General features: G+C 47.5%; 1 protein-coding gene across 4 annotated transcripts in view; it reads right to left on the reverse strand.

The window, feature by feature from the left end:
* The window catches only part of SUDS3 (SDS3 homolog, SIN3A corepressor complex component), a 201,229-nt gene that overhangs the window by 53,970 nt on the left and 132,034 nt on the right, over nt 1–15,225 (reverse strand). For 2 of the 4 annotated variants that reach the window (XM_063964312.1, XM_063964313.1), the window contains 2 exons: nt 12,699–12,758; nt 11,542–11,563 (listed from right to left, as the gene is read on the reverse strand). In XM_063964312.1, the coding sequence (XP_063820382.1) occupies nt 11,542–11,563; nt 12,699–12,758 (82 nt within the window). The remainder of the gene's footprint in view (nt 1–11,541; nt 11,564–12,698; nt 12,759–15,225) is intronic. The other 2 variants (XM_063964315.1, XM_063964316.1) reach the window with 1 other exon arrangement.

Genomic DNA, 15,225 nt, shown 5'->3' on the forward strand with positions numbered 1-15,225 from the left:
GAGATATTTGAACTCCACGGTTTTAAGTGGCTCAAACCAGTGGGATTTCAGGAAACTCAACACCACGTTAAGATCCCAAGGTGCCACTGGTGGCACAAAAGGGGGCTGAATATGCAGCACTCCCTTTACAAACGTCTGAACTTCAGGAAGAGAAGCCAGTTCCTTTTGAAAGAAAATGGATAGGGCTGAAATCTGGACCTTAATGGACCCCAATTTTAAGCCCAAAGTCACTCCCGACTGTAGGAAGTGAAGGAAAAGGCCCAGCTGGAAATCCTCTGTAGGGGCATTCCTGGCCTCACACCAAGCAACATATTATCACCATATACGGTGATAATGCTTAGCCGTCACGTCCTTCCTAGCCTTTATTAGCGTAGGAATAACCTCATCCGGAATGCCTTTTTCTGCTAGGATCAGGCGATCAACCGCCATGCCGTCAAGCGCAGCCGCGGTAAATCTTGGAACAGACAGGGCCCCTGTTGCAACAGATCCTGTCTGAGAGGTTGAGGCCATGGGTCCTCTGTGAGCATTTCTTGCCGTTCCGGATACCAAGTCCTTCTTGGCCAATCCGGAACAATGAGTATTGTTCTCACTCCTCTTTTTCTTACGATTCTCAGCACCTTTGGTATGAGAGGAAGAGGAGGAAACACATAAACCGACTGGAACACCCACGGTGTCAATAGTGCGTCCACAGCTATCGCCTGAGGGTCTCTTTACCTGGCGCAATACATTTGTAGCTTTTTGATGAGGCGGGATGCCATCATGTCCACCTGTGGCAGTTCCCAACGACTTGTAATCTGTGTGAAGACTTCTTGATGAAGACCCCACTCTCCCGGGTGGAGGTCGTGCCTGCTCAGGAAGTCTGCTTTCCAGTTGTCCACTCCCGGACTGAACACTGCTGACAGTGCTTTTACGTGATTCAGCAAAGAATTCTTGTGGCTTCCGCCATCGCCACCCTGCTCCTTGTGCCGTCTTGGCGGTTTACATGAGCCACTGCGGTGATGTTGTCTGACTGAATCAGCACCGGTTGGTTGCGAAGCAGAGGCTCCGCTTGACTTAGGGCGTTGTATATGGCCCTTAGTTCCAGGATATTGATGTGCAGACAAGTCTCCTGACTTGACCACAGACCCTGGAAATTTCTTCCCTGTGTGACTGCCCCCCACCCTCGGAGGCTTGCATCCATGGTCACCAGGACCCAGTCCTGAATGCCGAACCTGCGACCCTCGAGAAGGTGAGCACTCTGCAGCCACCACAGAAGAGACACCCTGGCCCTGGGGGATAGGGTGATCAGCCGCTGCATCTGAAGATGCGATCCGGACCACTTGTCCAACAGATCCCACTGAAAGGTCCTCGCATGGAACCTGCCGAAGGGAATGGCTTCGTATGACGCCACCATCTTTTCCAGGACTCGCGTGCATTGATGCACAGACACCTGTTTTGGTTTTAAGAGGCCTCTGACCAGAGTCACGAGCTCCTGAGCCTTCTCCGCCGGGAGAAAAAACCTTCTTCTGGTCTGTGTCCAGAATCATGCCCAGGAAGGGCAGACGCGTCGTAGGAATCAGCTGCGACTTTGGAATATTCAGAATCCAGCCGTGCTGTTGCAACACTTCCCGAGAGTGTGCTACGCTGATCAGCAACTGCTCTCTGGACCTCGCCTTTATGAGGAGATCGTCCAAGTATGGGATAATTGTGACTCCTTGCTTTCGTAGAAGCACCATCATTTCTGCCATAACCTTGGTAAATATTCTTGGTGCCGTGGACAGACCAAACGGCAACGTCTGGAATTGGTAATGACAGTCCTGTACCACAAATCTGAGGTACTCCTGATGAGGTGGATAAATGGGGACATGCAGGTAAGCATCCTTTATGTCCAGAGACACCATAAAATCCCCCTCTTCCAGGCTTGCAATGACCGCTCTGAGCGATTCCATCTTGAACTTGAACCTTTTCAGGTAAATGTTCAGGGATTTTAAATTCAATATGGGTCTGACCGAACCGTCCGGTTTCGGTACCGCAAACATTGTGGAATAGTAACCCCTTCCCTGTTGAAGGAGGGGAACCCTTACCACCACCTGCTGGAGATATAATTTGTGAATTGCCGCTAACACTATTTCCCTCTTTTGGGGGAAGCTGGCAGGGACAATTTGAGGTAACGGTGAGGGGGCATCACTTCGAATTCCAGCTTGTATCCCTGAGACACAATCTGTATAGCCCAGGGATCCACCCGTGAGCGAACCCACTGGTGGCTGAAATTTCGGAGACGCGCCCCCACCGATCCTGGCTCCACCTGTGGAGCCCCAGCGTCATGCGGTGGATTTAGTGGAAGCCGGGGAGGACTTCTGTTCCTGGGAACTAGCTGTATTGTACAGCTTCTTTCCTCTACCCCTGCCTCTGGCAAGAAAGGACGCACCTCTGACTTTCTTGCCTCTTTGTGAACGAAAGGACTGCATTTGGTAATATGGTGCTTTCTTAGGCTGTGAGGGGATATATGGCAAAAAATTTGACTTCCCAGCCGTAGCTGTGGAAACTAGGTCCGAGAGACCGTCCCCAAACAATTCCTCACCCTTATAAGGTAAAACCTCCATGTGCCTTTTTGAGTCGGCATCACCTGTCCATTGCCGAGTCCACAGGACCCTTCTGGCAGAAATCGACATTGCATTTATTCTAGAGCCCAGTAGGCTAATGTCTCTCTGGGCATCTCTCATATATAGGACAGCGTCTTTTATATGCCTCAGGGTCAGTAATATAGTATCCTTGTCCAAGGTATCAAGTTCCTCAGATAAAGTATCTGTCCATGCTGCTACAGCACTACACATCCAGGCCGACGCAATTGCCGGCCTTAGTATGGTACCTGAATGTGTATAAACGGACTTCTGGATACCTTCCTGCTTTCTATCCGCAGGATCTTTTAGGGTAGCCGTATCCTGTGACGGCAGGGCTACCTTCTTAGATAAGCGTGTCAAAGCTTTGTCTACCCTAGGGGAGGATTCCCAGCGTAACCTGTCCGCAGGCGGGAAAGGATACGCCATAAGCAACCGTTTGGAAATCTGCATTTTTCTATCTGGAGATTCCCAAGCTTTTTCACATAACTCATTTAACTCATGTGAAGGGGGAAAGGTCACCTCATGCCTTTTTTCCCAAAACATATAAACCCTCTTGTCAGGGACTGGGTTTTCCTCTGAGATGTGCAATACATCCTTCATAGCTATAATCATGTAGCGGATGGCTTTAGCCATTTTAGGCTGCAACTTTGCATCATCGCCATCGACACTGGAGTCAGAATCCGTGTCGATATCTGTGTCAACAATTTGGGATAGTGGGCGCTTCTGAGACCCTGACGGCCTCTGCGCTGTAGGAGCAGGCATGGGTTGAAACCCTGACTGTCCCAAGGCTTCAGCTTTATCCAACCTTTTATGCAAGGAAGTTACATTATCATTTAAAACCTTCCACATATCCATCCAATCGGGTGTCGGCGCCGGCGATCCCACATTCATTTGTACCTGCTCTGCTTCCACAAAGCCTTCGTCAAACATGTCGACACAAGCGTACCGACACACCACACACACAGGGGATGCTCTATTTGAGGACAGAACCCCCACAAGGCCTTTTGGAGAGACAGAGAGAGAGTATGCCAGCACACACCCCAGCGCTATATGACCCAGGAATTACACAGTAACTAAGTGTTTACCCAGTAGCTGCTGTATATACTAATTTTGCGCTAAATTTATGTGCCCCCCCCCCTCTCTTTTTACCCTCTTTCTACCGTGAATCTGCAGGGGAGAGCCTGGGGAGCTTCCTCTCAGCGGAGCTGTGGAGAGAAAATGGCGCTGGTGAGTGCTGAGGAAGAAGCCCCGCCCCCTCAGCGGCGGGCTTCTGTCCCGCGATTGTGTGTAAAATAATGGCGGGGGCTCATGCATATATACAGTGCCCAACTGTATATATGCTGCTTTTTGCCAAGAGGTTCTCAATTGCTGCCCAGGGCGCCCCCCCCCTGCACCCTACAGTGACCGGAGTGTGTGGGTTTAATGTGGGAGCAATGGCGCACAGCTGCAGTGCTGTGCGCTACCTCATATGAAGACTGGAGTCTTCTGCCGCCGCTTTTGACGTCTTCTTGCTTCTCACGCCGGCTTCTGGCTCTGCGAGGGGGACGGCGGCGTGGCTCCGGGATCGGACGACCAAGGGTGCGTTCCTGTGTTCGATCCCTCTGGAGCTAATGGTGTCCAGTAGCCTAAGAAGCATGACCTATCCGCAGTTAGTAGGGCTGCTTCTCTCCCCTCAGTCCCACGTAGCAGAGAGTCTGTTGCCAGCAAATCTCTCTGAAAATAAAAAATCCTAACAAAATACTATTTAGCAAGCTCAGGAGAGCTCACTAAGGTGCACCCAGCTCGTCCAGGCACAGATTCAAACTGAGGTCTGGAGAAGGGACATAGAGGGAGGAGCCAGTGCACACCAGTATTCCTAATTCTTTCTTAAAGTGCCCTGTCTCCTGCGGAGCCCGTCTATTCCCCATGGTCCTTACGGAGTCCCCAGCATCCACTAGGACGTTAGAGAAATTGGGTATAGGTATACTTAGATAAATGTGTCTGCTAATGTTTCACAAGATAACTTTGCAAAAAACTGTAAGCAATGGACAAGGAATGTGATGTCAAGTGTACCAGATACCATTGGGGTACTATTCTAGCGATATGGAAGGCACTTTTGTCTGTAATGGAGTAAGCAGATAATCATTTAGTGGGAAGCTCAGGCTAACACAATGTTGTGCAAGTTACCTTCATTGTTCTGATCTGGTAATTACCATTTTGAAGTTTAGCGGCACCTTTGAAACCTGGTGGTTCTACAACCAAATGAATTAACATATATTGATAGTTAACAGTCAACTGATGGCTTTGCTCCATTGTGCTTCATATTTTCCCCAATGATTAACCTTTCCTCTTCCAGGTGACCACTGCCAGCTCACTGGGCAAGTAACATTCATATAGTATACTTTCAGCTCTAACCAAACCAACCAATACATAAGACACCCATCTACAGAAAATGACTGCATTATTTCCTTTACGTTTTTCCCCCAAAATGTGTTCCTGATAAACCAATTGGTCTGGTCAGCCTGAAAGTGCACATGACAATTGACAAGCATATGCTTTGATTGTTCTTTGCTGTGTACCAAGGCAAGTTATAAGAAGAAGTAGTCCATCGCATACTTGGAGAATGCAGCATTAACATTACTGAAATAGTCAATCATCCTAATGGAGACGTAAGCAGTGTGTTTATATTGAATGCTGTGACTGCGAGCAAGTTCAAGTAGTAGTCACAGCCTGTTGCAACACTTAGCGGGGTATTCAAATAAGTGCCGTTTTTTCAACCCCGGCACTAATTCGATAAATGTATTCAATTGCGTGAGTTTTCGCCCATTTTTGACTCCATTTTCACCCATGCCGTTTCACTTTTTTTTTTATAATTGGTATGGGCAAAAGTTGCATCAAAAACAGGTGAATACCACAAAACACGTGTATCGGCTGCAAATTCGCTGATACATGTGGTTTTCGCCAAAGCCGGATTTTTCGTCCAGACGAAAAAACGGCACGGGCATTTTATATGTTAAATGTAAATTCAACCTAACAACATTAGCATGAATGTTGTGTGTACATCCCCATAGAATTCAATGATTACCATTGTAGCAAAAAATAAGAATTTACTTACCGATAATTCTATTTCTCATAGTCCGTAGTGGATGCTGGGACTCCGTCAGGACCATGGGGAATAGCGGGCTCCGCAGGAGACAGGGCACATCTAAAAAAGCTTTTAGGTCACATGGTGCGTACTGGCTCCTCCCCCCATGACCCTCCTCCAAGCCTCAGTTAGGTACTGTGCCCGGACGAGCGTACACAATAAGGAAGGATCTTGAATCCCGGGTAAGACTCATACCAGCCACACCAATCACACCGTACAACTTGTGATCTGAACCCAGTTAACAGTATGATAACACAAACGAAGTAGCCTCTGAACAGATGGCTCACAACAACAGTAATAACCCGATTTTTGTAACAATAACTATGTACAAGCATTGCAGACAATCCGCACTTGGGATGGGCGCCCAGCATCCACTACGGACTATGAGAAATAGAATTATCGGTAAGTAAATTCTTATTTTCTCTAACGTCCTAGTGGATGCTGGGGACTCCGTCAGGACCATGGGGATTATACCAAAGCTCCCAAACGGGCGGGAGAGTGCGGATGACTCTGCAGCACCGAATGAGAGAACTCCAGGTCCTCTTTAGCCAGAGTATCAAATTTGTAAAATTTTACAAACGTGTTCTCCCCTGACCACGTAGCTGCTCGGCAAAGTTGTAATGCCGAGACTCCTCGGGCAGCCGCCCAGGATGAGCCCACTTTCCTTGTGGAATGGGCCTTTACAGATTTAGGCTGTGGCAGGCCTGCCACAGAATGTGCAAGTTGGATTGTACTACATATCCAACGTGCAATCGTCTGTTTAGACGCAGGAGCACCCAACTTGTTGGGTGCATACAATGTAAACAACGAGTCAGATTTTCTGACTCCAGCTGTCCTTGAAATATATATTTTTAATGCTCTGACAACGTCCAGTAACTTGGAGTCCTCCAAGTCGCTAGTAGCCGCAGGCACCACAATAGGCTGGTTCAAGTGAAATGCCGAAACCACCTTAGGGAGAAATTGAGGACGTGTCCTCAATTCTGCCCTGTCCGAATGGAATATCAGATATGGGCTTTTGTATGACAAAGCTGCCAATTCCGAAACTCTCCTGGCTGAAGCCAGGGCCAACAGCATGGTTACCTTCCATGTAAGGTATTTTAAATCTACCGATTTTAAAGGCTCAAACCAATGAGATTTGAGAAAATTTAGAACCACGTTCAAATCCCACGGTGCCACTGGAGGCACTATTGGGGGTTGTATATGTAGTACACCTTTGACAAAAGTTTGTACTTCAGGCACTGACGGCAATTCCTTCTGGAAGAAAATTGATAAGGCCGAAATTTGAACTTTAATGGACCCCAATTTGAGGCCCATAGACAATCCTGCTTGCAGGAAATGTAAGAATCGACCCAATTGAAATTCTTCCGTTGGAGCCTTCTTGGCCTCACACCACGCAACATATTTTCTCCAAATGCGGTGATAATGTTGTGCGGTCACTTCTTTCCTGGCTTTAATTAAAGTAGGAATAACTTCCTCAGGAATGCCCTTCTCTTTTAGAATCCGGCGTTCAACCGCCATGCCGTCAAACGCAGCCGCGGTAAGTCTTGGAACATACAAGGTCCCTGCTGAAGCAGATCCCTTCTTAGAGGTAGAGGCCACGGATCCTCCGTGAGCATCTCTTGAAGTTCCGGATACCAAGTTCTTCTTGGCCAGTCCGGAGCGACCAGTATTGTTCTTACTCCTCTTTTCCGTATAATTCTCAGTACCTTTGGTATGAGAGGCAGAGGAGGGAACACATACACTGACTGGTACACCCACGGTGTTACCAGAGCGTCCACAGCTATTGCCTGAGGGTCTCTTGACCTGGCGCAATACCTGTCCAATTTTTTGTTGAGGCGAGACGCCATCATGTCCACCTTTGGTTTTTCCCAACGGTTCACAATCATGTGGAAAACTTCTGGATGAAGTCCCCACTCTCCCGGGTGAAGGTCGTGTCTGCTGAGGAAATCTGCTTCCCAGTTGTCCACTCCCGGGATGAACACTGCTGACAGTGCTACGACCTGATTCTCCGCCCAGCGCAGAATCCTTGCAGCTTCTGCCATTGCACTCCTGCTTCTCGTGCCGCCTTGTCGGTTTACGTGGGCGACTGCGGTGATGTTGTCGGACTGGATCAACACCGGCTGACCCTGAAGCAGCGATTTTGCCAGGCTTAGAGCATTGTAGATCGCTCTTAGCTCCAGTATATTTATGTGAAGAGACGTCTCCAGGTTTGACCACACGCCCTGGAAGTTTCTTCCCTTTGTGACTGCTCCCCAACCTCGTAGGCTGGCATCCGTAGTCACCAGGACCCAGTCCTGTATGCCGAATCTGCGGCCCACTAACAGATGGGCAGTCTGCAACCACCACAGGAGAGACAACCTTGTTCTCGGTGACAGTGTTATCCGCTGATGCATGTGCAGATGCGATCCGGACCATTTGTCCAGCAGATCCCACTGAAATGTTCGTGCATGGAATCTGCCGAATGGAATCGCTTCGTACGAAGACACCATCTTTCCCAGGACTCTTGTGCATTGATGTACTGACACAGTTCCTGGTTTTAGGAGGTTCTTGACAAGTTCGGATAACTCCCTTGCTTTCTCTTCCGGGAGAAATACCTTTTTCTGAACCGTGTCCAGAATCATGCCCAGGAACAGCAGATGTGTTGTCGGGGTCAATTGAGATTTTGGAAGATTTAGAATCCACCCGTGTTGCTGAAGCACTACTTGTGTTAGCGCTACACCGACTTCCAGCTGTTCTCTGGACTTTGCCCTTATCAGGGGATCGTCCAAGTAAGGGATAATTAATACGCCTTTTCTTCGTAGAAGAACCATCATTTTGGTCATTACCTTGGTAAAGACCCGAGGGGCCGTGGACAACCCAAACGGCAGCGTTTGAAACTGATAATGACAGTCTTGTATCACGAACCTGAGATACCCTTGGTGTGAGGGGTAAATCGGGACATGTAGATAAGCATCTTTTATGTCCAAGGACACCATGAAGTCTCCTTCTTCCAGATTCGCTATCACTGCTCTGAGTGACTCCATCTTGAACTTGAATTTCTTTATGTACAGGTTCAAGGATTTCAGATTTAGAATAGGCCTTACCGAACCGTCCGGTTTCGGTACCACAAATAGTGTGGAATAATACCCCTTTCCCTGTTGTAGGAGGGGTACCTTGACTATCACCTGCTGAGAATACAGCTTGTGAATGGCTTCCAAAACCGACGTCCTTTCTGAGGGAGACGTTGGTAAAGCAGACTTTAGGAACCGGCGAGGGGGAGACCTTTCGAACTCCAGCATGTAACCCTGAGATACTATCTGCAGGACCCACGGGTCCACTTGTGAGTGAACCCATTGATTGCTGAAAATCTTGAGTCGACCCCCCACCTTTCCTGAGTCCGCTTGTAAAGCCCCAGCGTCATGCTGATGGCTTTGTAGAAGCCGGGGCGGGCTTCTGTTCCTGGGCAGGGGCTGCTTGCTGCCCTTTCTTACCCTTTCCTCTGCCTCGCGGCAGATAAGACTGTCCTTTTGGTCGCTTTTTATAGGAGCGAAAGGACTGCGGCTGAAAAGACGATGTCTTTTTCTGTTGGGAGGGGGTCTGAGGTAAAAAAGTGGATTTGCCGGCAGTTGCCGTGGCCACCAGGTCCGAAAGACCGACCCCAAACAATTCCTCTCCTTTATATGGCAATACTTCCATATGCCTCTTGGAATCCGCATCACCTGACCACTGTCGCGTCCATAAACTTCTTCTGGCAGATATGGACATCGCGCTTACTCTTGATGCTAGAGTACAAACATCCCTCTGAGCATCTCGCATATAAAGGAAAGCATCCTTTAATTGCTCTAGAGTCAATAAAATACTGTCCCTATCCAGGGTATCAATATTTTCAGTCAGAGAATCCAACCACACTACCCCAGCACTGCACATCCAGGCTGAGGCTATTGCCGGTCGCAGTATAACACCAGTATGTGTGTATATACTCTTCAGTGTAGTTTCCAGCCTCCTATCTGCTGGATCCTTGAGGGCGGCCGTATCAGGAGACGGCAACGCCACTTGCTTTGATAAACGTGTGAGCGCCTTATCCACCCTAGGGGGTGTTTCCCAGCGCGCCCTAACCTCTGGTGGGAAAGGGTATAATGCCAATAACTTCTTGGAAATTAGCAGTTTTCTATCGGGGTTAACCCACGCTTCATCACACACGTCATTCAATTCCTCTGATTCTGGAAAAAATACAGGTAGTTTTTTCACCCCCCACATAATACCCCTTTTTGAGGTACCAGCAGTATCAGAGATCTGCAAAGCCTCCTTCATTGCCGTGATCATATAACGTGTGGCCCTATTGGAAAATACGTTTGTTTCTTCACCGTCGACACTAGATTCATCTGTGTCGGTACCCGTGTCGACTGACTGAGGTAAAGGACGTTTTACAGCCCCTGACGGTGTCTGAGACGCCTGAACCGGTACTAACTGGTTTGCCGGGCGTCTTATTTCGTCAACTGACTTTTGTAATGTGCTGACATTATCACGTAATTCCATGACTAAAGCCATCCATTCCGGTGTCGACTCCCTAGGGGGTGACATTACCATCATCGGCAATTGCTCTGCCTCCACACCAACATCGTCCTCATACATGTCGACACACACGTACCGACACACAGCAGCCACACAGGGAATGCTCTAATCGAAGACAGGACCCCCTAGCCCTTTGGGGAGACAGAGGGAGAGTTTGCCAGCACACACCAAAAGCGCTATAAATGTATATAAACAACCCTAGAAGGTGTTGTTTACTATATATGCGCTCTTAATATATAAATATCGCCAATTTATGCCCCCCTTCTCTTTGTTACCCTGTTTCTGTAGTGCAGTGCAGGGGAGAGACCTGGGAGCCTTCCTCACCAGCGGAGCTGAGCAGGAAAATGGCGCTGAGTGCTGAGGAGAATAAGCCCCGCCCCTTTTTCGGCGGGCTTTTCCCCGGTTTTTAAGAAACTGGCCTGGGTTAAAATACATACATATAGCCTTAATGGCTATATGTGATGTATTTATTTTGCCACTAAAGGTAATTATATTGCTGCCCAGGGCGCCCCCAGCAGCGCCCTGCACCCTCCGTGACTGAGTCAGTGAGCCGTGTGACAACAATGGCGCACAGCTGCCGTGCTGTGCGCTACCTTCAAGAAGACTGAGGAGTCTTCTGCCGCCTGCTTTCCGGACCTCCGTTCTGCCGTCTCTTCAGCGTCTGTAAGGGGGATCGGCGGCGCGGCTCCGGGACGAACCCCAGGCTGACCTGTGTTCCGACTCCCTCTGGAGCTAAGTGTCCAGTAGCCTAAGACTCCAATCCATCCTGCACGCAGGTGAGTTGGAAATCTCTCCCCTAAGTCCCTCGATGCAGTGATCCTGTTGCCAGTAGGAATCACTGAGATTGAAACCTAAAAAAAAACTTTTCTAAACAGCTCTTTAGGAGAGCCACCTAGATTGCACCCTCTCGGACGGGCACAAAAACCTAACTGAGGCTTGGAGGAGGGTCATGGGGGGAGGAGCCAGTACGCACCATGTGACCTAAAAGCTTTTTTAGATGTGCCCTGTCTCCTGCGGAGCCCGCTATTCCCCATGGTCCTGACGGAGTCCCAGCATCCACTAGGACGTTAGAGAAATAGAAATGCTTTTAAAACTGGGAGAAAATGTGGAAATCAGCCACATTACACCGATAATGTAGGCGATTCCCACAAGCCAATGTAATTATGCAGAGAGATCGCTTCATTTTCCATTGGTAACAGCACCAGGATTTAAAATAACTAGTATTGTTAGGGTTGGAGAAAGTTGGAATTCAGAGATGCAACTTACCAGGTCTTTTAGGAGATTTTAACTGTTAGAAAGACAAAAAAGAAATAAAAATGTATTCAGTACTCTAAAAACAAAGTAAACAGTACGTCCAAATTCAAAATGATTTTAGCTAAAGTTTGGGTTTTATCATATTCTTTGTATTGAACTATTAATAACCTTATCTTAAGACATTATGCGGGTGACAAAAAGTTGGATGGAATGACATCAGCCACTAACGTAACTTATCTATTCTTTAACAAAACTTGCCAACACTAGACTGGAGTGCATTTATACTAGGTTTGTGCAAATACTTTTATATTTGTTTATCTAGCCAAGTTACCTAAGGGTTGCGGTAATTAGTGCGGCCAATTGATTCGATCCCTAAACCACAAACCCATAAACCATCATATTCAAACAGATACATTTAGAAATACAGTGTATTAACACCATCCAGGTAGGTGTGGTCAAAAGCTACTTAACAATTCTTAGGGGCAGATAATAGCAGGTGCATTAAAACATGACTTTACTACACCTATAGATTTTCACATTTAAACTGTTTTCAGCGTGAAACAGACAGTGAAAATGTTGGACTGACATGGGAAGCAGTGCCATAACTATCGATTTGCCAGGGGCACAGCCTGGCTCAGTAACACACAAATTTTAAACCTTTGTATGACTGTGGCTGCCTAACATTGGGGAAGACTCTACTATTGCTCAGAGCTTTTGGGCTCCGGTCAGTAAACATCCATGATATTATGGCCCAAGTGTGCAGTACCCCCAATGTCATGACACTACAAAACAGTAGCAGTTTTAGTTAGTACAGGTTGAGTATCCCTTATCCAAAATGCTTGGGACCAGAAGTATTTTGGATATCGGATTTTTCCGTATTTTGGAATAATTGCTTACCATAATGAGATATCATGGCGATGGGAGCAAAGCCTAAGCACAGAATGCATTTATGTTTCATATATACCTTATACACACAGTCTGAAGGTCAATACAATATTTTTAATAACTGTGTATTAAACAAAGTTTTTGTACATTGAGCCATCAGAAAACAAAGGTTTCACTATCTCACACTCACTCAAAAAAGTCCGTATTTCGGAATATTCCGTATTTCGGAATATTTGGATATGGGATACTCAACCTGTACTTCACTTTGCCCAGTGTGCCCATACCTCTAGATGTGATACTGATGGGCAGTTTCTGATGGACGAATGGTTAAGAGCAGGAAACAGCTAGAAGAAAGGGCACAATTGGATAATGCTGTGCCAGTACAAAAATAGTGGTGGACTGCTTAGTGCCACAGATGGTGACTGGAATTTAGCAGGGAAGGAGAGGGAGTGAGCAGTCAGCTGGTTATATATACACGACAGAGGGGAAGAGCAAATGTCTGACTGCTGGGAACAAGGACGGTCAAAACCCATGAGTACAGAGTTCAGCTTGTGCGGTAAGCAAATATGGCCCCTAATCCTCCACCTTTATGTGCGATATGCCAATTGAGGTAGTTTTAAGGAGAAAGTACAATCTGCTAGACAGAAGGGAGAAGAGTAGGTGAAGTGTACTGCTGACTGGAGGTGGTATGTGTAGTGATTGCTTGTAAATTAATAACAGTGGCCAAGCAATGCCATTGGAAAATGACCGAAGACATGTAGAATGCAATCACTGGCTGACCGTACTTGCCAAGCAAAAGAATAAAAATCTGATTTATTGGTCAATCTAGCTGCACACAATGTAATAACAGACCAAATCCCTCATTATTGGTAGTAGTATACTTTCTGACCATTTAAACATTTAACTAACCAATTAAAATAAGAATTTACTTACCGATAATTCTATTTCTCGTAGTCCGTAGTGGATGCTGGGGACTCCGTAAGGACCACGGGGAATAGCGGCTCCGCAGGAGACTGGGCACAAAAGTAAAGCTTTAGAACTACCTGGTGTGCACTGGCTCCTCCCCCCATGACCCTCCTCCAAGCCTCAGTTAGGATACTGTGCCCGGACGAGCGTACACAATAAGGAAGGATTTTGAATCCCGGGTAAGACTCATACCAGCCACACCAATCACACCATATAACATATAACTCTAAACCCAGTTAACAGCATGATAACAGAGGAGCCTCTAGAAAAGATGGCTCACTACAGCAATAACCCGATTTTTTTGGTAACAATAACTATGTACCAGTATTGCAGACAATCCGCACTTGGGATGGGCGCCCAGCATCCACTACGGACTACGAGAAATAGAATTATCGGTAAGTAAATTCTTATTTTCTCTGACGTCCTAGTGGATGCTGGGGACTCCGTAAGGACCATGGGGATTATACCAAAGCTCCCAAACGGGCGGGAGAGTGCGGATGACTCTGCAGCACCAAATGAGAGAACTCCAGGTCCTCCTCAGCCAGGGTATCAAATTTGTAGAATTTTACAAACGTATTTGCTCCTGACCAAGTAACTGCTCGGCAAAGTTGTAAGGCGGAGACCCCTCGGGCAGCCGCCCAAGATGAGCCCACCTTCCTTGTGGAATGGGCTTTTACAGATTTTGTCTGTGGCAGGCCTGCCACAGAATGTGCAAGCTGAATTGTACTACAAATCCAACGAGCAATAGTCTGCTTAGAAGCAGGAGCACCCAGCTCGTTGGGTGCATACAGAATAAACAACGAGTCAGATTTTCGGACTCCAGCCGTCCTGGAAACCTATATTTCCAGGGCCCTGACCACGTCTAGCAACTTGGAGTCCTCCAAGTCCCTAGTAGCCGCAGGCACCACAATAGGTTGATTCAGGTGAAACGCTGAAAACCACCTTAGGGAGAAACTGAGGACAAGTCCTCAATTCCGCCCTGTCCGAATGAAAAATCAGATGAGGGCTTTTACAGGATAAAGCCGCCAATTCTGACACGCACCTGGCCCAGGCCAGGGCCAACAGCATGACCACTTTCCATGTGAGATATTTTAACTCCACATACTTAAGTGGTTCAAACCAATGTGACTTTTGGAACCCAAAAACTACATTTAGATCCCAAGGTGCCACTGGAGGCACAAAAGGAGGCTGTATATACAGTACCCCTTTCACAAACGTCTGAACTTCAGGGACTGAAGCTAGTTCTTTTTGGAAGAAAATTGACAGGGCCGAAATTTGAACCTTAATGGACCCCCATTTCAGGCCCATAGACACTCCTGTTTGCAGGAAATGTAGGAATCGACCTAGTTGAAAATTGCTCCGTCGGGGCCTTACTGGCCTCGCACCACGCAACATATTTTCGCCAAATGCGGTGATAATGTTTTGCGGTTATATCTTTCCTGGCTTTGATCAGGATAGGAATGACTTCATCCGGAATGCCTTTCTCCTTCAGGATCCGGCGTTCAACCGCCATGCCGTCAAACGCAGTCGCGGTAAGTCTTGGAACAGACAGGGTCCTTGCTGGAGCAGGTCCCTTCTTAGAGGTAGAGGCCCCGGATCCTCCGTGAGCATCTCTTGAAGTTCCGGTTACCAAGTCCTTCTTGGCCAATCCGGAGCCCGAATATAGTGCTTACTCCTCTCCATCTTATAATTCTCAGTACCTTGGGTATGAGAGGCAGAGGAGGGAACACATACACTGACTGGTACACCCACTGTGTTACCAGAGCGTCTACAGCTATTGCCGGAGGGTCCCTTGACCCGGCGCAATACTTGTCGAGTTTTATAAACATGTGGAAGACTTCTGGG

This window comes from Pseudophryne corroboree, chromosome 1 (assembly GCF_028390025.1).
Source record: "Pseudophryne corroboree isolate aPseCor3 chromosome 1, aPseCor3.hap2, whole genome shotgun sequence".
In the NCBI taxonomy this organism is placed as follows: Eukaryota; Metazoa; Chordata; class Amphibia; order Anura; family Myobatrachidae; genus Pseudophryne; species Pseudophryne corroboree.